This window comes from Chiloscyllium punctatum, chromosome 40, assembly GCF_047496795.1.
Source record: "Chiloscyllium punctatum isolate Juve2018m chromosome 40, sChiPun1.3, whole genome shotgun sequence".
NCBI classification, from domain to species: domain Eukaryota; kingdom Metazoa; phylum Chordata; class Chondrichthyes; order Orectolobiformes; family Hemiscylliidae; genus Chiloscyllium; species Chiloscyllium punctatum.
Genome location: NC_092778.1, coordinates 25049010 through 25070954, shown reverse-complemented (window position 1 = coordinate 25070954; position 21945 = coordinate 25049010). Strand labels below are relative to the sequence as shown.

Here is a 21945-nt window from a genome sequence, read left to right as displayed (position 1 = left end):
GAACATTCGTTATAACAGGCGTGTTTTTTTATTTTAAATGGCCACCAGGTCAAAGGTTGACAGCAAATGTAATTTCAGTGGCTGCCTGAAGAGAAAGCGACTGTGGACTCAATTTAATCTGGTGAGGTGTCAAAGAAGCTTCAAAGGGGTCACCTACATGTAATGTGGTGGTTCAGTGAGTAGTACTGCTGCATCACAACACCAGAGACCTGGATTCAAGTCCACCCTCAGGTGACTATTGAGTTTGCCATATCCCGCCTGTTTTAGTGTGGGTTTCCTTCCAATGTCCAATGATGTCCAGGTTAGGGTCGATTGGCCATGGGAAATGCAGGATGATAAGATAGCGGGATGGATCTGGGTAGAAGGTTGGTGCAGACTTCATGGACAAAATGGTCTCTTTCTGCACCGTGGTGATTCTCTACTTCATAAAGTGAATGTGTAATCTCCTGTCAGTATTTTGTAATGGAAATGTGATGGTTTAAAAAAAGACAGGAAATATTTCTATTTTCCCTTTCCAAGATTTCAGGGGAATTATGGTTAAAAGTTAGCCTGTGTTAATGGTCTGACCTCCTATTGCACAGACTCCCATGTTATGAGGGTCAGAGCTCCGAGAAAGACATTTTAAACACCTTTACACTACAGCTAAAGGAGAAAATCAAGTCTCCCACTCTGAATGCTGCCAGTCAGCAACTGAAAGGAATTCAGGCAAAAGTGGTTCAACAAATCCATGAATCCATAAATCTTGGCATTGACTTTTTGAATACTGATGTCAACAGTAACACTGCAATGGCTAGGTGAATGGGCACAGCCATGTAAGCAAGTGCGAGATTATCCATGTTGAAACTAAAACGGGGAGATAGTGTGAAGTTAAATGCAGTGTAAGTTTGAAACTATGTTCCACAAACAGCAGTGGCTACTCGATCAATTGTTAGTTTTAAACCTAAGACAGAAACATTTTCGGTAAGCGAAGGGGTATGGGCTAAAGGCAGGTATACAGAAGCAGGTCACAGATCACCCCTTAACTTCTGTGGATCAGACACGAAGGGCTATGTTCCTACATAAATTGGGGGCTGGAAGACTCTGGTCCTCCAATGCCACCAACTCATCCTGAGGAGCCCTGCAGATGTGGCCTCTCCCCTCAGGTCAGTGCTTCTCCTCCTCCTTGGTCCCCTGCTGATGCTCCTTGGCTTGTTTCTGTTCCACTATTTTACAATGATAGAATCTCTACATTCAGCCCATCAAGTCTGCACCTGCTGTCCAAAGAGCATTTAACAGAACCCCATCCTGCAATTCCCACAGCTAACTCACCTAGCCTGCAAATCCCTGTGCACTATGGGCAATTTAGCATGGTCAATCCACCCATCTTTGTACTGTGGGAGGAGCACCCAAAGGAATCCTACACAGACACAGGGAAGAACATGCAAACTCTACACAGACAAGTTGCCCAAAGAAAGAATTGAACCCAGGTACCATGTGTGTGTCAACTGCTGAACCACCATTCCTGGGCTGTTTCCGTTCCTGGACTGTTTATATTCTGGATTTGTTTCTGTTGCCTTTCCTGGGCCTATGAGCATACTTCACACTGACAACAAGAAGGAAATGCCAACTCAGACATTGTGCCTATCAGGCACTCGTGGTCACCTGTTGGGCTTTTCCGTGCCTCACTTCCTGGGACAGTGATATCCTGCCCTGCCCTAAGCTGCTGGTCAAACAGAGGCTGGCATTCACAGTGTACAGCAGCACTACCTTAGACATGAGGCTGATGACCACAGCATTGCCACAGTCTTGGGGCAGTGGGTAAGGTGGGTGACTTTCAGGAACAGACAGTGGAAACCCGGGGTTCAGAGACCACACAATGTCATGGCCTGAGTGGTCAGCTCCTCTGTCAAATATCCCACTCCACCCCACCATGCATCAGGTCACCCCATGACTGGGGCAGATCGAGGACATTGGCCTTCCACAGGGACTGCTACTTTCTCGCCCGTGGTTTAGGGTTAATTGGTTGAAAACATTAAAGTCAGGTTTAGGGTTAGGTTTAGGGTCATTTTAGGATTAGGAATAGGGCTGGGGAGAAGGTTAAATTAGGATTAGTTGGGATTAGAGCTAGAGTTAGGATTAGGGTTAGAATTAGGGTCAGGTTTAGGGTTACTGTCAAGTTTGAGGTTAGCTTTACGGTTAGGATCAAAGTTAGGGTTAAGATTAGGCTTAGGGTTCAGATAAGGGTTAGCATTATGGTTAGGGTTAGGAAAAAGGATGATGTTAATTTACAAGGCATTAACAAGGGGCAGTCTGTAAAGTCAAGCTTCCTGCTCAGAGGTTAGTTCTTCACGTGGGAGCAAAGTACCTGATGGCCGTCTTATTGATCATCACCCCTCCCTCCTGCCACTTCTGTGATGAAGACACTCCTCCCAGGCATGGTAAGCAGATAGCAGTGTTAATGTGATATACAGAGTGGCAAACTCATTCTGCTGGGTTCACAAACTCAAAGCTGCATAGCAACCCTACAACCCGGTCCCTCCCCACCTCCATCAGAGCCACATCGCTGCTGTATATAGGCAAATTCTTGCATTGAGTACTGGAAAGAATTAGAAACATGTTTTTCTAGGGGCATGTTTACACTCAGAAACCCACTGATTCCTATACAGAACATCAGTGAATTCAAAAATATATACAAGATAGGAGAGTGCAGGCATTCAGTAAATCGATTAGCTGTAACATTTATAAATGGGGCACTCAGTCTCCTGGTGGTGAAGTTATTGTATTGGGTGATGCTGAGCTTTACACTGCAGACTGGTTTTAACTTCTGCTCCAGGAGAAAGGTCATCGATCAGTGATGTTAACACTCACTCCTACTCCACAGGCACTACCTGACCTGCTGAGGATTCCAGCTTTTTCTGCCATTTCCTGAATGCTTCAGCTTCAATCTGCTGCTGCTGTTAAGTTGGGCACTCTCGGCAAGGCTCTTAAATAACAACTCTTCCCAAACAACATCTGATGTCTTTGCGTAAGGCGATAAACAAGCCTTTCTACAAATTTTGAAGAATGCTGTCAGCTTTTGGATGCAGCATCAACATGTGACTGCTATCTTTCACGGTGTCTTTTTCAGTTTGACTCCCTTCCATACACTCACACCTTAGCACTGAGTGCTACACTTCTGTTTGCAACATTCCTGTCAATTCAAATTCAATGAATTTGTCAAATTATAAAGGTCACTGATTTTAATATTGACCGTTCTCATTTAACAACACTTTGAGCAAAAATATGTATTTTACTGTGTTTAATGGAGTGAGACAAGCAGATGGAAAGCCCAAAAGGGAAGGAGATAATGAAAGACAGAGGATGATAAAGAAAGTGAGATAAAACAGAGAGAACAGGATAATATTAAATGGGAGGAAATGAGATAGATACTGTTCCTGCATTTCAATAATGCACTACCTGAAAATTATCTTTGGTGGTAATTGAAACAGCCAGACAAAATTAAAATACTGGTACCAATATTTCCTTCTGATTTTGTTATTTTTTAATGAATCTTTCCTTCAGAAAAAACATTCCAAGATGAGCATCCCATCAGAAGACTTTAGAACAACGCAAAGGTGGATTTTAGCAAGCTCCTGAAAGTAAATGGTAGAAGCTGAGAGATGTTTAGGGGGAGAACTCCAGAACTCAGGAGCAGTGATAGAATGCACAAATGCCAAAATTGAAACATTGAACTTGGGAATGTGAAAGAGGCCAGACTTGGAAGAAAGCAGATTTCATAGAGTAGTGTAGGGCAGGAGGAGGCTACAGAGATAGAGAGGAATGAAACTAGGGAGCAATGTGAAACCAAGAATGAGAATTTTCAAATGGCGCCATCGCTCGGACTGACAGCTACTGTAGGTCAGTGAACTGAGATGCAACAGCTGAACAAGATTGGCATGAGTTAGATTTTGGACAACTTCAAATTTTCAGAGAGGGCAAATTGGGAAGACATCAGAAGGATATCAGAATGGTCAATAGCAACTAAAGCCAGGATTAAGGTGCCAATAGTAGATGAGCTGAGTCAAGGAGGAGCTGGACAATGTTATGGAGATGGAGGTAGCTAGCCTGCAGGATAGACTTGATACAAGAAACGTCATCTATCTCAGAGCTGTAGAAAATCATGACTGCAAACAGTCTGGATCAGACAGAGATAGAATTGAGAGCTTGAAACATGGTCAATGGGCTGGATTGTAGCTTGCAGAAATAAAACAGTTTGAGAGCAGATGTGTGGATTAAAGCACCAAAGCCAACAGTGTATCAGGGATCATCTCACAAATGCCCATCTTTGACTGGAAGGCACCGCAGCACTGAACTCCCTCAGGCCTAGTGGCTTTTCAGTCTCAGCATGGTAACTGCTTTTTTATGGTGATATTAACCAGACTAAGAGGCAGGGACAGTTAAACTGTGCTATACACTCATTTCACAGAACTGGCTAATGAAAGTGAGAGAAGAATACAGTGACAGCGGAAGTCAGGGAAAAGAACTCCTACATACCATTAGCTGATGGTATAAGGACTGCAGGGAGCAGATTCACCGTTTAGGATAAAAGGTCCAGGAGGTGAGGTGGTGTGAGGAAGAAGTTGCTGTATACAGTGAACAATAATCCCTGGAATTTAGAGGCTAAGAGGATGGCAGGAGCAAAGAGACTCAATGATTTAGGGCAGTTGGATGTGCACTTGAGGGGAATTAATCTACTGTGATAGGTGCTAGAGTGGAGGAATGGGACAGATTGGAGTATTCCATGGAGATTGCCCTCTTCCTATGCTGTTATATTTCCAGTTAGGTGCTGCTTACAGGAGGAGACTGAAGGTGTAGAAACAGAGACTCAGCCTCTTCAATGTGTGAGAATACTCACCTCTCAAGAATCTCGTAGTGGTGTGATCTGTGCCATTCACCACCGGTACCAGTTTGTCAACATTGCCAGCAATGTTACTGGCTCCTCCGGGCTCAGTGAGAGACAATAGCAGGATCTCAGAGTCAGCCACTCCTCACAGAGTGTGAGAGGAGTCAACTTGTTTTCCGTGGACTGCAACCATGTGAACATGGCTGTCAAGAATTACAACTATCAAGGGTCATTTCATGGCCAGCTCTGAATTAAGTCTGTGTCTCTGGATTACTAGCCCAGAGACATTACCTCCAGGTCACCATCTTCCCTGCATTACAAGATGCTAATACTGGTTGGAACAAGATTCTTAATGATACCTCATTCCACCAGCCCCTGGTCCCTGATCCCCCCATGCTTTACAGCAAACACCTGATGAGTTGCTTTGAGGAAAAGGGAGATCATTCAAAAATGCAGCTGGAGGTACTGAAATGTAAGTGTGGGGCCGAGGAATGATCCATATGGCAGTTAGATATGGCTTTGAGTTTGGCATTGCTGTATTGTAGAAGTGTTTCAGATACTTAGACTGATCTTCAGGAACCCTTCAGTAAGACCCTGCCATTCTCCAGAATGGTATTGCCTCTCCATGTTCTGCAGCTGGCTTGACATCTGCAGGAGAAGCAAGGCACAGGGAACTGAGCCTGATCCGAAAGGGAAAAAAACAGTAAAATTGGCAAATGACACATACTTGTCTCACTCTTTTGAGTACTTCTAAACAGAGCTCCAGTAATTTCATTTTCAGATCATTTTTATTTGTTATGAATGATGATTTATTGTCACTTGTGCTCTGCAATGAATAACATAGCAAGATACATTGAAAAGTTTCAACTGTCACTACAATCCAGTGTCATTTTCAATATTTAAGAATAACAAGAATTAAAAGATAGAACTGCAAGACCGTCTGTAATGATTATAATGAACTCAGCAAGGTGGACCGTGTTAAAAAAAAGAGAACAGGAGTGTACACTCTGAGAACAAAAAAAAGGCATGTACCTTCTCCTCTGTTTCGGGTTGCACTTCAGTGCCACGCTCCTGATCTTCGGGCACCCAGTGTGAAGGGGGCCAGGGCAGGTCAGAAGACCTCCCCATGGGTCTGCACCTGGGTCTGGCTAAACTGGTCATAAACAGGTCCAGGTATGGAGGGGGTCATTAGGGCCGATTGCCTGCAGTTATGTTAGAGCTCAGGTGTCTCTGGAGAAGGAGCACATGGTATCTCACCAACACCCTGGAGTTGTTCAGGGAGAGGTGAGGTGCCGCAGGGAGTGGAGTGTATTATTTCCCCATCCACCACAATCAGGAGTTGCCACCACTGCCTTGCAGATAACCAGGAGACCCCCACTGTGGGCCTACCACAACCAGGAGTTGCTACTGCCACCTCGTCAATAACCAGGGGTCCTTGATTCTGCTGCAGCCACAGCCATGCCAATGCCTGGAATCCCTGCCCTGGTGCACCACAACCAGGAGTCCCTGGTTCTGCCATCAGGCTATGGCACCATCTCACCTGCTTCAGCTGCTCTCCTTCCTGATGCTCCTTAATACTATATTAAGTATAGTAAAGGAAAACAAATAACTAGAAAGGGAATAGGCCACCTAAAGGACCAAAGTGCACATATATGTGTAGAACCGCGGGAGATGGGTGAGGTCTTCAATGAATATTTCTCCTCTGTGTCTACCATAGAAAAAGACATGATGACTTGGGAACTTGGAGAAATTAGTGGTGATATCTTGGGGACAGTTCATATCACAGTAGATGCGGTTTTGGATGTATTGGAATGCATCAAAGTGGATAAATCTCCTGGTCCTGACCAGTTATATCCAACAACACTGCAAAAGGCTAAAGAAGAAATTGTAGGGGCCCTGGCTGATGTTTTTACATCATCGTTAGCCACGGGTGAGGTCCTGGAAAACTGGAGGGTAACAAATGTGCCATTATTCAAGAAGGGCTGCAAAGGCAAACCTGGGAAGTAAAGAGCAGTAAGCCGAACATCTGTGGTAGGTACGTTACTTGAGAAGATTTTGAGGGATATGATATACATGCATTGGGAAGACAGGGTTTGATTCGGAGTAGTTAGCATGGCTTTGTGAGCGGGAGATCATGCCTCGTAAATTTGTTGGAGCTCTTCGATGAAGTGACCAGGAAGGCTGACGAGGGCAGGGTGGTAGACATAGTCTATATTGATTTCAGTAAGGCCTTTGAGGAGGTTCCACATGGTAGCCTGCTCTGGAAAGCTAAATTGCATGAAATCCAGGGGGTACTGGCAAATTGGATACACAATTGGCTTGATGGTAGGAAGCAGAGGGTAATAGTGGAAGGATGCTTGTTGGACTGGAGACCTGTGAATGGTGGGGTGCCTCAGAGGTCAGTGTTGGGCTCATTGCTGTTTGTTATCAATATCAATAATTTGGATGAGAATGTACAAGGCATGATTAGTAAGTTTGCAGAGGACACTAAAAAAGGCAGTATCATGGACGGTGAGAAAGGTTATCAGAAATTACAGCAGGACCTTGATCAGCTGGGGAAGTGCACCGAGAAATGGCAAATGGAGTTTAATTTAGCTAAGTGTGAGGGCTTGCATTCTGGAACATCAAATCAAGGTAGGAGTTTCATGGTGAATAGTTAGGCCTGAAGGAGTGTGGTGGAACAGAGGGGCCGTGGAGTTAAGGTGCATGGTTCTCTGAAAGTGGAGTCCCAGGTAGACAGGGCAGTGAAGAAGGCTTTTGGCACATGGGCCTTCATCAGTCAGGGTATTGAGTATAGAAGTTGGGAATCTATGTTGTAGTTATACAGGATGTTGTTGAGACTGCACGAGGAGTAATGTGTTCAGTTTTGGTTACCTTCCTGTAGGAAGGATGTTATTTACCTGGAAAGAGTGCAGAAGAAATTTACAAGGATGTTGCTTGGATTCAATGGTCTGATTTATAGAGAGAGGTTGGACAAGCTCAGACCTTTTCTCTTTACAGCGTAGGAGATTGAAGGGGGACTTTCCAGAGATGTATAAGATCAAGAAAGGCATGGATAGAGTGAATACACTCAATCTTTTTCCCAGGATTACAGAATTGAGGGCATCTGCTTAAGGTTAGAGGGGAAAGAATAAAAGGGAACCTGAGGGGCAACGTGTTTTACACAGAGTGTGGTACTCATATAGAATGAGCTGCCAGCGGAAGTGGTTGAGGTGGTACATTAACAACATTTAAAAGGCCTTTGGACAAATACACGGATAGAAAAGGTTTAGAAGGATATGGGCCATATGGGGTTAATGTTGACAGACATTTTGGTCGGCATGGACCAGTTTGGGCCAAAGGACCTGATTCCGCGCTGTAGGATTCTACGACTCTATGCCACTTTCTCCACTGCCGCTGACAGGAAGAAGATGAAGGAAAGGAAATGGAAAGAAGACAAAATTGGTAAGAAAGAAGGGAGGAAGTGGTCAGTCTGGAGCGGACAGGCCCAGCAGCCCAAATGCTGTCTGCCTTGCCAGTGCTGCCATCTTGATATTCCCTCTGACAGACAATTCCAAGGAGGTTGAACTTGATATGGGGCCAAGGCATCAGCAGTGGACTATACTGGTGCCTGGTTCCTCTCAATGTTGTGATATTCACTTCAATTCCACCAGTCCACTCATTTAACAACCAACGGCAAAAACTGCCATCCACCCCCCCCCCAACATTAAACTGGACAATTCCAGTTCCTCAAGGCAACTCTTCTCACCTTAGTGCACCAACTTGCACTGAAAGTCCCACCACCAAACCATCATCTCCCAGGCCATCCATAACCTCATCACCTCAGGGGATCTCCCATCCACCGCCTCCAACCTCATAGTCCCACAACCCCGAACTGCCCATTTCTACCTCCTGCCCAAAATCCACAAACCTGACTGCCCCGGCCGACCCATTGTCTCAGCCTGCTCCTGCCCCACCGAACTCACCTCTGCATACCTCAACACGGTCCTGTCCCCCTTAGTCGAAGAACCCCCCCACCTAAGTTCGGGACACCATCCACGCCCTCCGCCTCCTCCATGATTTTCACTTCCCCGGTCCCCAACGCCTTATCTTCACCATGGACATCCAGTCCCTATACACCTCCATCCCCCATCATGAAGGACTCAAAGCCCTCCACTTCTTCCTTTCCTGCCGTACCAACCAGTACCCTTCCACTGACCCCCCTCCTTCGACTGACTGAACTGGTCCTCACTCTGAACAACTTCTCTTTCCAATCCTCCCACTTCCTCCAAACCAAAGGAGTAGCCATGGGCACCCACATGGGCCCCAGCTATGCCTGCCTCTTTGTAGGATATGTGGAACAGTCCATCTTCCGCAGCTACACTGGCACCACCCCCCACCTTTTCCTCCACTACATCGATGACTGTATCGGCGCTGCCTCGTGCTCCCACGAGGAGGTTCATCCACTTTACCAACAACTTCCACCCCGACCTCAAATTTACTTGGACCATCTCAGACTCCTTCCTCCCCTTCCTAGACCTCTCCATTTCTATCTCGGGCAACCGAATCAACACGGACATTTACTATAAACCGACCGACTCCCACAGCTACCTAGACTACACCTCCTCCCACCCTGCCCCCTATAAAAACGCCATCCCATATTCCCAATTCCTTCGTCTCCACCGCATCTGCTCCCAGGAGGACCAGTTCTAATACTGAACAACCCAGATGGCCTCCTTCTTCAAAGACCGCAATTTCCCCCCAGACGTGATTGACGATGCTCTCCACCACATCTCCTCCACTTCCTGCTCCTCCGCCCTTGAGCTCCGCCCCTCTAATCACCACCAGGACAGAACCCCACTGGTCCTCACCTACCACCCCACCAACCTCCATTTATATCATATCATCTGTCGTCATTTCTGCCACCTCCAAACAGGCCCCACCACCAGGGATATATTTCCCTCCCCTACCCTATCAGCACTCTGAAAAGACCACTCCCTCCGTGACTCCCTCGTCAGTTGCCCCCCCCACCAACCCAACCTCCACTCCTGGAACCTTCCCCTGCAACCGCAAGAAATGCAAAACCTGCACCCACACCTCCCTCCTTACTTCCCTCCAAGGCCCCAAGGGATCTTTCCATAACCGCCACAAATTCACCTGCACCTCCACTCACATCATTTACTGCACCCGCTGCACCCGATGTGGCCTCCTCGATATTGGGGAGACAGGCTGCCTACCTGAAGAACGTTTCAGAGAACACCTCTGGGACACCCGGACCAATCAACCCAACCACCCTGTGATCCAACACTTCAACTCCCCCTCCCACTCCACCAAGGACATATAGGTCCTTGGGCTCCTCCATCGCCAGACCATGGCAACACGACGGTTAGAGGAAGAGCGCCTCATCTTCCACCTAGGAACCCTCCAACCACAAGGATGAACTAGTTTCCTCATTTCCTCTCCCCCCACCTTGTCTCAGTCCCAACCCTCGTACTCAGCACCACCTTCCTAACCTGCAATCTTCTTCCTGACCTCTCCGCCCCCCACCCCCACTCTGGCCTATCACCCTCACCTTAACCTCCTTCCACCTATCGCATTTCCAATGCCCCTCCCCCAACTCCCTCCTCCCTACCTTTTAGCTTAGCCTGCTGGACACACTTTCCTCATTCCTGAAGAAGGGCTTATGCCCGAAACGTCGATTCTCCTGCTCCTTGGATGCTGCCTGACATCTGCAGTCCTCACTTTCTCCATGAATTAGAATGGGCAAGATTAGAAGGACTTAAGTGCACCGTGGAGTAAAGGGTTAATTATATCTTTGCTCCAAGAATATCTGCTGAGCATGTGCACACAGTATCTCCAGATCACACATGGATCTGGAGTTTGAGTGAGTAGAATTCTATAGGAGGTCCCCTCTCACTACACTATCCCCTCAAGATAGTTACGTTCTTGATCACTCACCTGAGCTTAGAGTGGCCACCTGGTTGAGAGAATATTTCTCCCTTCACCCTATCTCCAAAAACCGGGCTAGTATACAGTGCCTCAAGCTCTGTAGATGGCTGGAAGATGACCTTCAGGTCCCTGCTCCTTCCTTATCTCAATTGGGACAGAGAATGACAAAATATGGAGATGTTTTCGAATTGTGATTTAAGCCAATCCTGCTGCCTATACATTGAGATTCCAGTCTGAAGTATCTCAAACTGTGGGTATCCGCACGTTGTCTGTCTGTGAGGGTGCTCTTATCATTAAGTAAGGTGCATCAAGTCCCTATCTACAGTAACACTTCTTTATTTACATCTGTACGTTGTAGGTTCTCAAATACAGCTCTCTAATGCAGGTTCTGAGACCTCTCTCTGCACATGCTGATTCTAGACTGGTGTCCTGTCTTCTCCTGATGTCAGTATTGATATAAATCTCATGATAGTGCAAAGATGAAAAGACAAGGAGCTGAAAAGAGTGATACACACATATTGATTCCCCAACATTTTGCCTACCAACATAATAGGTCCACAGCAGATACCATATCCCTAGCCCTGCACCTTATCCCTGGAGCATCTGGACAACAAGGATACCTATGTCAGATTCCTCCTCATTGTTTACAGCTCTGCCTTCAAACCATCGCCCCCCTCTCGACTGATCTCAAAATTCTGTGACCTTAGTGTCTGCTCAGCCATCTGCAACTAGATCCCTAGCTTCCTGACCCACAGACCGCAATCAGTGAAGATAGGTAACTGCACCTCCTCCACAATAACATTCAACACTCAAGCCCCCCACCCCACCAAGGATGCATCTTCAATTCCCTATTGTACACCCACAAATGTGCAGCTAAATTCCGAATGAACACCATCTACAAGTTCGCTGATGCCCCACCATAATAGGACAGGTATCAAACAATGGCAAGTCAAAATACAGAAGGGAAATAGAGGGCTTGGTGATGTGGTGCAGCAAGAACAACGTCTCTCTCAATGTTGGCAAAACTAACGAACTGGTTATTGACTTCAAAAAGAAAAGAGGAGAACACGCCCCCATTTACAGCAATGGAGCTGAGGCTGAGAGGGTGGAGAGCATCAGGTTCCTTGGAGTACCCTGCAACCAGTCCCAGACTTCCCGTGTAGATGCAGCAGTCAAGAAGGCGCAACAACAGCTCTTCTTTCTCAGGTGGTTCAGGAAATTTGGCATGTTCATAAGGACCCTCACCAACTTCTACAGATGCACCATTGAAAGCATACTGTTTGGATGCACAATGCCATGATATGGCAACTGCTCTGCCACAAGAAACTACAGGTGGTTGTGTGCACAGCCCAGACCACCACAGAAGCCAGCGTTCCATCCGTGGACTCCATTTACGGAGTCATGTTGCCACGGAAAGGCTGTCAACATCTTCAAAGACCCATTGGACTCCAGTAATGCTCTCCTGCAACCTCTTCCATCAGGCAGGAGATACAGAAACTTGAATACACACAGCAACTGGTTCAGGAACAGTTCCTTCCCAGCCATTATTAGACTGATGAATGGACTCTCTAAACTCACATAATGCCAATCTTTCTAATGTCGATCTCACCTAGCGCAAGCCTTGATTTTTTTTACAACCTTTCATCTGTACATCTCCGCTTACTATAAACTGCCTGTACTGCTTGTAAATTAAGCTTATCACTGTACTTGGGTAACCGTGGCAATAAACCAATCAATCAATAAGAACATATTTGGACAAGGAACAAGAATAGGTCACTTGACCCTTTGAGTCTGTTGTACCACTCAGTAAGATCACAACTGATCTCAGTGTTAAATTCCAACATATCCTTAATAATCTTTCACCCCTTTCAGATGTGTGCGCCTCAATTATGGGATTCAGGGAGCAATCTCAGAGGGGTCAAGGATAAGCCAAACTTGGTCTGCTTGGGTCCACACTTGCACACCTTAGAATCAAGCTCAGGAGGGGAAACCCACGCTCATCTACAGAATGGCTTCAAATTCCTGCTGATGTGTGAACAGAGTTCTTTGTCATGGTACAGATTGGGTTCCCTTCACTTCAAGGCAGCATGGGTCAATGCCAACTGTCAGAATCTATGGTGATTGTAGCAGATAGCCCTCTCTTAAGATAATAAAAAATAAGAACAGGTGTAGGCCATTTGGCCGCTTGAACCTGCTTACCATTCAATTGTTGATTTAACACTCTCTGCATTTTCTCCATAACTCTTGATTCCTCAACAGATCAAGAATCTATCTATTTTAGCCTTTAAAAAGGGCCTGGTGTTCCTATAAGATGATGCGAGATGTGTTTGGATCCAGTCTTACAAACAAGGACTCAGTCCTTACAGCTCTTTGTGGCAAGGAGTTCCAAATACTCACAACCTTCTGAGGGAAGAAATTTCTCCTCATCGCCGGCTTTAATTGCTACCCCTTTATTCTGAGATTATGCCCATTGGACCTAGACTTTTGGGTAAGAGGAAACATCCTCTCAGCATTTACCCTGCTAGGCCCCTTAAGAATCCTGTACATTACATTGAGATCACCTCTCATTGTTCTAACTCCAGTAAGTAGAGTTTCAAGCTGTTTAATCTTTACTCATAAGACATTCCCTTCACGCAAGGGACCAACCTAGTGAACATTCTCTGTACTGCTTCCAATGAAATAATATCTTTCCTTCAATAAGGGGCTCAAAACTGTTCACAGTACTCCAGATGTGGCCTCACCAGCACCTTACACAATTGCGGTAACACTTCCTTTCTATTATGCTCCAACCCTCTCGAAATAAGGGCCAACATTTTATTAGTTTTTCTGATTACCTGCTGTACCTGTGTATTAGCTTTCTATGATTGTGCACACGTAATCCCACATTCCTTTGTGTAGCAACCTTCTGCAGTATTTCTCCATTTAAATAATACACCGTTCTTTTGTTCTTTGTTGCAAATTTAACAACTTCACATCTTCCCACATTACCTTTTGGCTTCTAGACTTGGTTCACCCTTCAGAGTCACATTCCAACCAGGACACAGGCCCTCAGGACACACGGCTTCAAACTGCCAGAAACAGAAAGGTGAACAACATTTAATCCAAAAAGTCCATTCCCATTTAAATATGCAAATATACACAACTCTTTCTGAAGTAAAATACCACGAATGCTCAAGATCTGAACTGAAAACAGAAAGTGTTGAAAAAACCTCAGCACTTCAGGCAGCACCTGTGAAGAGGAGAGACAGAATTAACATTTCAAGTCCAATAAGACTCTCTTTTTGAATTAAGCAGAGTTGGAAAAATGATGAGTACGAGAAAAAGGGAGGGAGGAAGAGCAAATAGAACAAATGGAGAAGGTGTTTTAGAATATAGAATCCCTACATTGTGAAAGCAAACCATTTCACCTATCAAGTCCGCACTGAACCTCTGAACAGCATCTCACCCAGACTCACCGTCTCCCCCCATCCCTGCATTTCCCATGGCTAACCCACCTAGCCTGCATGTCTCTGGACTGTGGGTGGAATCTGGAGCACCTGGGGGAAACCCACACAAATATGGGAAGAACGTGCAAACTTCACACCTGACTAAACCTGAGCATGAAACTGAACCTGGGTCCCTGGCTCTGCAAACCAGTTCAGCTCATTACTGAATCATCATGCCACCCTCAAGAAAAGGGTGTAGATGAAGTAGAGGTGACTTCTCCACATTGAGAAAACCAAATATGCCTCACGCAACTGCCCTGTTCTGTCTGCAGGATTGACTCCTTACCTTCCAGTCACTTTCTATTTCAGAGAACCATCTTCCTCTCGTGCTAACATTTCCATTCCAGGCCTGCTTCAGTGTCCCAACAAAGATCAATGTAGACTGGAGAAACATCACCTCATTTTCTGCTGAGGACCATACAGCCTTCAGCTGTCAGCACTGAGTTCAACAACTTCAGAGCACTAGCACTGTTCTCTGTCATGGCACTGATTTTAACAGGCACAGGGTGGGGCCAGTGTGTGTGAACAATAGGGCACATGCGATAAACCTGGGAACTCTGGGAAGATGGAGCTCCAAGCTTCCTTGTCCTAAGGTTCCTCACTGTGCCAGGGATAGGTGGTCAGGGCAGTTTGACTGGCAGAGGTGGCAATTCAGCAGCAGGAGAGGACAACCTGTAGACAGGAGAAAGAAAGGATGGGACAGGGGCAAATCTACTCACAATCAGGGCTCAGCGATAGCTGACAGCAAGGCAGGTCCAGAGGAACCATCCATTTCCGCATGGAGGTTTGGTGGCCCACCTGAAGGAGGGACCTGGGCCCATAGCCAGTCCACAGCAAAGCATTATTTGTAATTATAAAAGGACCGAGTACACTCCAGGGATATTGCTGGAGTCCTGGGGGCTACTTTCTTCACATGTAGCACCATCATTGCCTGATCAGCCCTCATCCTGCCAGGCTTTCACTGGGTTACAAAAGGCTGATATCAGGCTTTAATGCCCCTCTTAACGGGCCTGTACCCTTTTCTTTGAACAGGCAGCCCGCCCCACATCCAGCCATGCTATTGGTGAAGTGTCTCCATGGTAACACCACACCAGGGAGCTGATCAAACACAACTCATAATCATCTTATAGGAACACCAGGTTCTTCCTTCCACACTCACTTCCAGGGAATCAGCAGAAAACAATAATTCAAGTGCTACATGTGTCTGAATCGTCCAAACTTTAAAACATGTTTCTTTGTTTAAAAGTCCGATTTTATGCTCTTATATATTGTATAATGTGCAATAGTATATACTGGAAAAGTCACCATCGTCGTATTGGATCACAGATCTGCTTTCTCAATATATAATATGTATAATATGTAAACTTCAGAACTTTACTAACTTTCATGGATTGAAAGAATCAGCAATAACTTTTGGGAATTAACTCTTTCCTGAGATAAAGGATAAGAAATTAAAAGCATGCTATGCTAATTAATTATCCTTGGGAAATAAAAAGGAGTCAAAGCTACATAACAAACTGTTTTAACAACCATTTGATAAATGGTTGCCTTATGCCACATAGTTAAATGATTGCCCCACAGAAGAATTTACGGAGTTAATGGCTGTGTTTGGAACAGACTGTTAACCCTGAATGTAACAAGGAACAGACAAGCTACTCCTGATGAAAAAGCAAGCTGTAAGCTTGGTGACTTCAGAAGTATCATAAATAATGACACAACAAAAATTAACAGGACATCAAATCCTGAAAGAATTCAACTTTGGGTTTCTTCAACAGTAGAACTCTAGAGAACCACACTGTACAAGAATCAAGCTTTGGATATCCCCAGAGTTGTTGGTTGGAATCAGAGCTAAATTTCGCCCTTAATCAGGTAATAGCTAAGTTGGGTTGTGAGGTTTAACTTGCTTACTTGAGGGATCTTATTTCAGTTGCTACATGCAATCAAGTTTAAATAACTATTTCAGTATATGATTGCCTGAGATTTCATAATTAAAGTGTGGGTTGTAGTAATTTACACACAACAGTATAATGTGTAGTATTGTATCACATCAAACAGTGTAATGTTGTAGCATATATAGTATTTGACAATGCATAAGGTTACAATCTGGAAGAAATGTAATATACTGAAGAGCCTACAACCACAAGTTGTAAACAAAAACTAGATTGTTATTATCATTTACTGCAAGTCAATCAATTGAATTAATATTGATGATCGTGTGCCACGAAACCTTAAAGACATTTGCAATATTTATAGGCATTCAGTTTAGTTTTATACCCGTGCATTAACACAAGTGAATAAATGTTCGATGGCACTGAATATATTACATTCTAATTTGCCTCAGGCTAAATATTTTTGAATCTGTATTGAATGAGAAATGTTGAAGAAAATCTTGGGAAGCATTGATTTGCAGTATCATTGGGAGTTGTCAGATCAATGCCTGAGATAATATTTGAATATATTCATATCCTCAGCAGGATCCAGCTTCATTGATGTAAAATCACTGACATTGACTCTAACCTTATATCGAGCCCTGAGGGGAACCTTGGTGTCATTCTCAGTTGAGTAGGCAGGGCTACAGAATTCGACATTGATTATTCCATTCAGGGATTTAGCTTCTGCCTCACAGCAATGCATGCTTCAATAATTTGTTACCTCCCAGAAGCCAAATGAAATTGTTCAACAATGTGGCATTTAAGCAGTTATAAATTAGCATGCAAGTTCACACTGCGTTAGGGGGTGAAATGATTCTTTTGCAGAAATTGCCGTCAAAGTTTATATCCATATGTGGCTGTATATGTAGAAATGTGTATGTGTGGTAATTGAAACCAGTTTCCTGATCTCCCCTCCTCCAACCTTGTCCCAGATCCAACCCTCTCTTAAACTATCCTCCCTGTCTATCTCCCTTCCCACCTATCCGGTCCACCCTCCGCTCCAGCCTATCACCTTTACCCCTACCTTCATCTACATATCACATTCCCAGCTAACTTCCCCCCACCCCCACCCTCCTATTTATCACTCATTCCCCTCCCCATCCCCAACATTCCTGATGAAGAGCTTATGTTCAAAACATCAACTCTCCTGCTCCTTGGATGCTGCTTGACCGGCTGTGCTTTTCCAGCACCACACGTCTTGACTCTGATCCCCAGCATCTGCAGTCCTCACTTTCTCCTCAGGAAATATTTAGATGTGCACTTGTGATGCCAAAGCATACAAGGCTGTGGACCCAAGTGCTGGAAAATGGGATTAAAATAGCTCAGTGCTTGTTTTTGATTGGCACAGACTTGATGGGCTGAAGGGCCTTTTTCTATGCTGTAGCCCCCTATGACACTATGACACTTCCATTGGAGCTCTCAGAGAGGAGTCTGAGCTTCACCATCTGAAACCTTTCTCGTGAATATTTTTTGCACCTCCTCCAACATCCCATCCTTCCTGAAGTGGGAGGCCAGAGGTGGACACAATTCTCCAGCTCAGGCCAATTCAATGCCTGGGTTGAAAAATGTGGTGCTGGAAAAACACAGCAGGCCAGGCAGCATCCGAGGAGCAGGAGAATCGACGATTCGGGCATAAGCCCTTCTTCATTCCTGGCACAATTCAGGAGTGTGATGGAATACTCCCCATTTGCGTAAATGAATGCAGCTTCAACAATACTCAAGAAAATTGACACCATTCAGGTCAAAGCATCTCATTTGGTTGGTACCACATCCACAAACATCCACTCCCTCCACCACTCACATAGTAACAACTGTGTACAGCATTTGCAAGTTTTACTGCAATGCCTCACCAAGGCTCCTTAGGTAACAAGTTCTAATGTTGTGATTTCTACCACCTAGAAATAGGAAGTTAGAAGATGCACGTGCAAACCATCCAAGACACCCCCTCCAAGCCAATCCCCACCCAGTGTTGGAAATATACGGTGTTCCATCCTGGCCACCTTCTTCAGGACAACAAATGATGACCTTATCAGAGATGTCCATATCGATATGAAAGATTTTTTTTAAAAGACTAAATGTCATCTGCATGCTAATAGTATTTAAAGCCATAGCCTGAGTATTATAATGCCCTTCAGGGAGGAAAATCTGCTGTTTTTACCTGGTTTTAGTCCATACTTGATTCCAGACTCACAGCAATGTGATTAACCCTGAACTGCCCTCTTTGCAATAAATACTGGCCTAGCCTTTGACCCCTGAATAAAAAAAACTCACCTGTAAATTCTATTTTATTTTAAGTTGAAAACTCTCACTAAACAATACAATTAAACTATTAAGTCCGCTGGTTAACTTCCCATTTTTGTATACTTATTCACCTTCCTTATTCCTTTTCGATAAATTTTGGCTTTATTTGAAACAATTACTTCCGCACCGTTTTTATCAGTAATAAAACTGCACTTTGGTACAATGAATGGAAGAAAAAGTTTCATTGTGGAATGCACCTCATATTACCCATCTAACAAACAAGTGCAAAGGGACCTGGTGCAGTCAATAAGTAGTTCAGCTGTGGAGCTGGAAATGTTAGAAACTTGACACTCACCTTTAAAGCCATTGTGTCTGTTCTGATCCAGCTGTGCACTGAGAATCTGGTCTCATGTCGGTTCCAGCTGGGAAGCAAATATAAAGAAGAATTGGTACCACGTGGGACAGGATTACCGACCTGACAAAGCAGATGCGGGGAGATGTGTGCCAAACACAGGAAAGCTGTGTTTAGTCTGTGGCTGTGAATCAGACATAAAACCTTTTGATGAAAGGAGAATAGATAGGAATGACTACACTGGAAACCAGTGCTTCAACCCTGCCCTCCCCCAGATCAGTCAAGTGGCACCCATGGGTGGTCCGTGGACCTAACCTCCTTGCTGCCTGATAAGTAATTTATGAGAAAGGGCTGAAATTTACCAAAAATACACTAAGTGTCAATTTTGGAGAATTTCATCTGTTAGGGAGAAAGAATTCTCCATTGCTCGTCTTCCTATGCCTGACAATGCCCTGCTTGAGATATCAGGTGCGTGCCACAGCTGGGACATCTCATGGTTTCCAGGACCATATTAAAATCCCAGCTCTCCACTAGGACAAGCACTGCCAGCCCAGATCTCCCTTTCACAGTGCACATGGTGAGAGGGGAATGTAAAACAAAAGCTTCCGAAGGCACATGGTGTCTCTTCATTGGAAATACAAGCTCACTTTTTATAAATGTTTGACTGCTTTACTACATCATCCATTTGTTCAATTGCCTTTGTAACTGCAACTACAAGAATCAAGGTACACAGGCTACCTGTCCTTAGCTTCACACCATGTTAGAATACTGTCTAAGGGAGTGCTACCCCTCCCCTAGTGTTCAGGATAACATCTTCTCCTTGTTCACTGTGGGAGCATCACATACCGGAAAGCTTTTATTCAATTTGTTAAAAACATTAACTTTTAATGAGCAACAGCAAAAACAAAGAAAAAGAACAAATACTGCCTTTGCTTCCGGGAACTAACAGAGACCTTTTGTGTCATAACAAATTATTGCTCATGATAATAATCACTGTGGTCGGCTCATATCCAACTGGAAATGGGTGTTCGTGAAGTCCAGTCTGACTTGCTGTGCCTGTTGCTGTTGCAATCTCTCATGTTGAAGGGGATTTTCCTCCTGGTCAATGCCCTCATCTTCCTCCTCAAAGACTCTCCAAGCTCTTCAGCATCCACCACAGTGGTATGGTGGCTCAGTGGTTAGCATTGCTACCCCACAGAGCCAGGGACCTGGATTCAATTCTACCTTCAGGTGGCTGTTCGTGTGGAACATAGAACAGTACAACACAGGAACAGGCCCTTTGGCTTATGACGTTGTGCCGCACATGCTCTCAATTTAAACTAATCCCTTCTGCCCTCCCTTGGTCCATATCCCTCCATTCCTTGCATGCCCCTATCACATCTACTTCTCCCACCTCCCCTGTCAGCGCTCTCCAGACACCTTCACATCTCTTTTGAACCTTCCTCCGCAACATTGTGGGCCGAAGGGCCCATTCTTGTGCTGTACTGTTCTGTGTTCTGAAGTGGAGAAACTATTTTAAATGACTCTGAGATATCCAAGATGATGTGGTCAGGAAGATGCCAGACTTTACTGCTGGGAGGGTATGCATGCAAGTAACCACTGCCCACAGATTGTGCCTGAGGTGTTGAGGATTGCTGGTGGAGTAAGCAGTAAGCTGTAGCTTCCAAGTCCCCACTCAGGCCTTCATGCCAGGAACTGTCACCTCTAGTTTCTCTCTGCCACATGAGAAAATAACAAACTGCATGTAAACAAGACGAAAGTAGGTACAAATGAAGTGTTAATGCAAATCAGCCTCTTGCCACTCACTAGTGAGATTGTTCTCTGGACGTTCAATGTAAAATTCAGCATCTTTTCCTTGATAGCAATTCTTTATCCGATCACTTTTCTGATCTTACCCCATATAGGAGAGTGGTAAGAGTCTGGAACACGCTGCTTAGGGATAGTGGTGGAGGCAGATACAATAGGGGTGTTTAAGGAACTTTTAGATAAGCACATGAATAGGCAAGGTATGGAAGGATATGGATCAAGGCCAGGCAGAAGGCATCATGTTTGACACAATATCTTGGGCTGAAAGGTCGGACTGGGCTATACAGTTCTATGTCCTATGTTCTGTGTTTTATGATGCTGCCTCGGTTGAAAATTGATTCTGCCCAGCAAAGTGGGATTTTTCCACATAATGTTCCCTCCGCCATTTTCTTTCCCATTCACCAACAGTGTCCAAATCCTCCTGAAGCCATTTGCCATCTTCCTCCCAACACACATTCCCACTTACCTTTGTATCATCCACAATATTGGAAATTATTACATTTGGTCCCCACCTCCAAATCATTGATATGCATTGAGAACAGCTAGGGCACAAGTACGGATTCCTGTGGTATCCCAAAAGTGAGTCTACCAACATGGGAATGACCCATTTATTCCTCCTTTCTGTTTTCTGCCTACTAGCCAATCATTAATTTGCACTAATGCATTACCTCCTAATGCATGTGCTTTAACCCCTCTAACCTAACTCCTGTGGGGGACTTTATCAAAAGCCTTCTGAATATCGAACTATAGTGCATCCATAGGCTGTCCTATATCAGTTTTGCTAGTAACATCTTCAATTAAACTCCAACACGTTTGTCATGCACAATTTCCCATTCAGAAATCTATGTTGACTATGCCCAGGGTGACGTGGTGGCATTGCACTAAAAATAAAGAAAAACATCACCGCAGTAATGAGGGAGGATGTTCTAGAAAGCTCTTCAAATCAGGCCATCTGGGTAGAGTTCAGAAATTTTAAAAAGGGTGATTGCTTTGCTGGGTTCATACTACAGACCTCCCAACAGTGTGTGTGTGAGTGAGTGAGAGAGCGAGAGAGAGAGAGAGAGAGAGAGAGCGAGAAAGAGAAGCAGATATGCAGGTAAATCAAAGAGAGGTGTGAGAGGATTAAGGTTATTGTTATAGGGGATTTCAAGTTTCCTAATATTAACATGGATCGTCTTTTGTGTGAAAGGATTAGATGGGGTAGAATTTTTAAAGTCCATCCAGGATAGTTTTTTTGTGGCAGTACATAGATCGCCCAACGAGAGGTAGGGCAGTGCGAGATGTAATCGTCGGGAATAAAGCCAGTCAAGTGGATGAAATTTCCATGGTGAACATTTTGGG

General features: G+C 44.8%; 1 protein-coding gene across 1 annotated transcript in view; it reads right to left on the bottom strand.

Moving 5' to 3' along the window:
• grifin (galectin-related inter-fiber protein) overlaps nucleotides 1-21945 on the bottom strand; it is a 70176-nt gene that overhangs the window by 7497 nt on the left and 40734 nt on the right. The window contains exons 2-3 of the mRNA XM_072559491.1: nucleotides 18802-18868; nucleotides 13778-13857 (exon numbers count right to left, since the gene is read on the bottom strand). Of these exons, the coding sequence (XP_072415592.1) occupies nucleotides 13778-13857; nucleotides 18802-18813 (92 nt within the window). The 5' untranslated portion in view covers nucleotides 18814-18868. The remainder of the gene's footprint in view (nucleotides 1-13777; nucleotides 13858-18801; nucleotides 18869-21945) is intronic.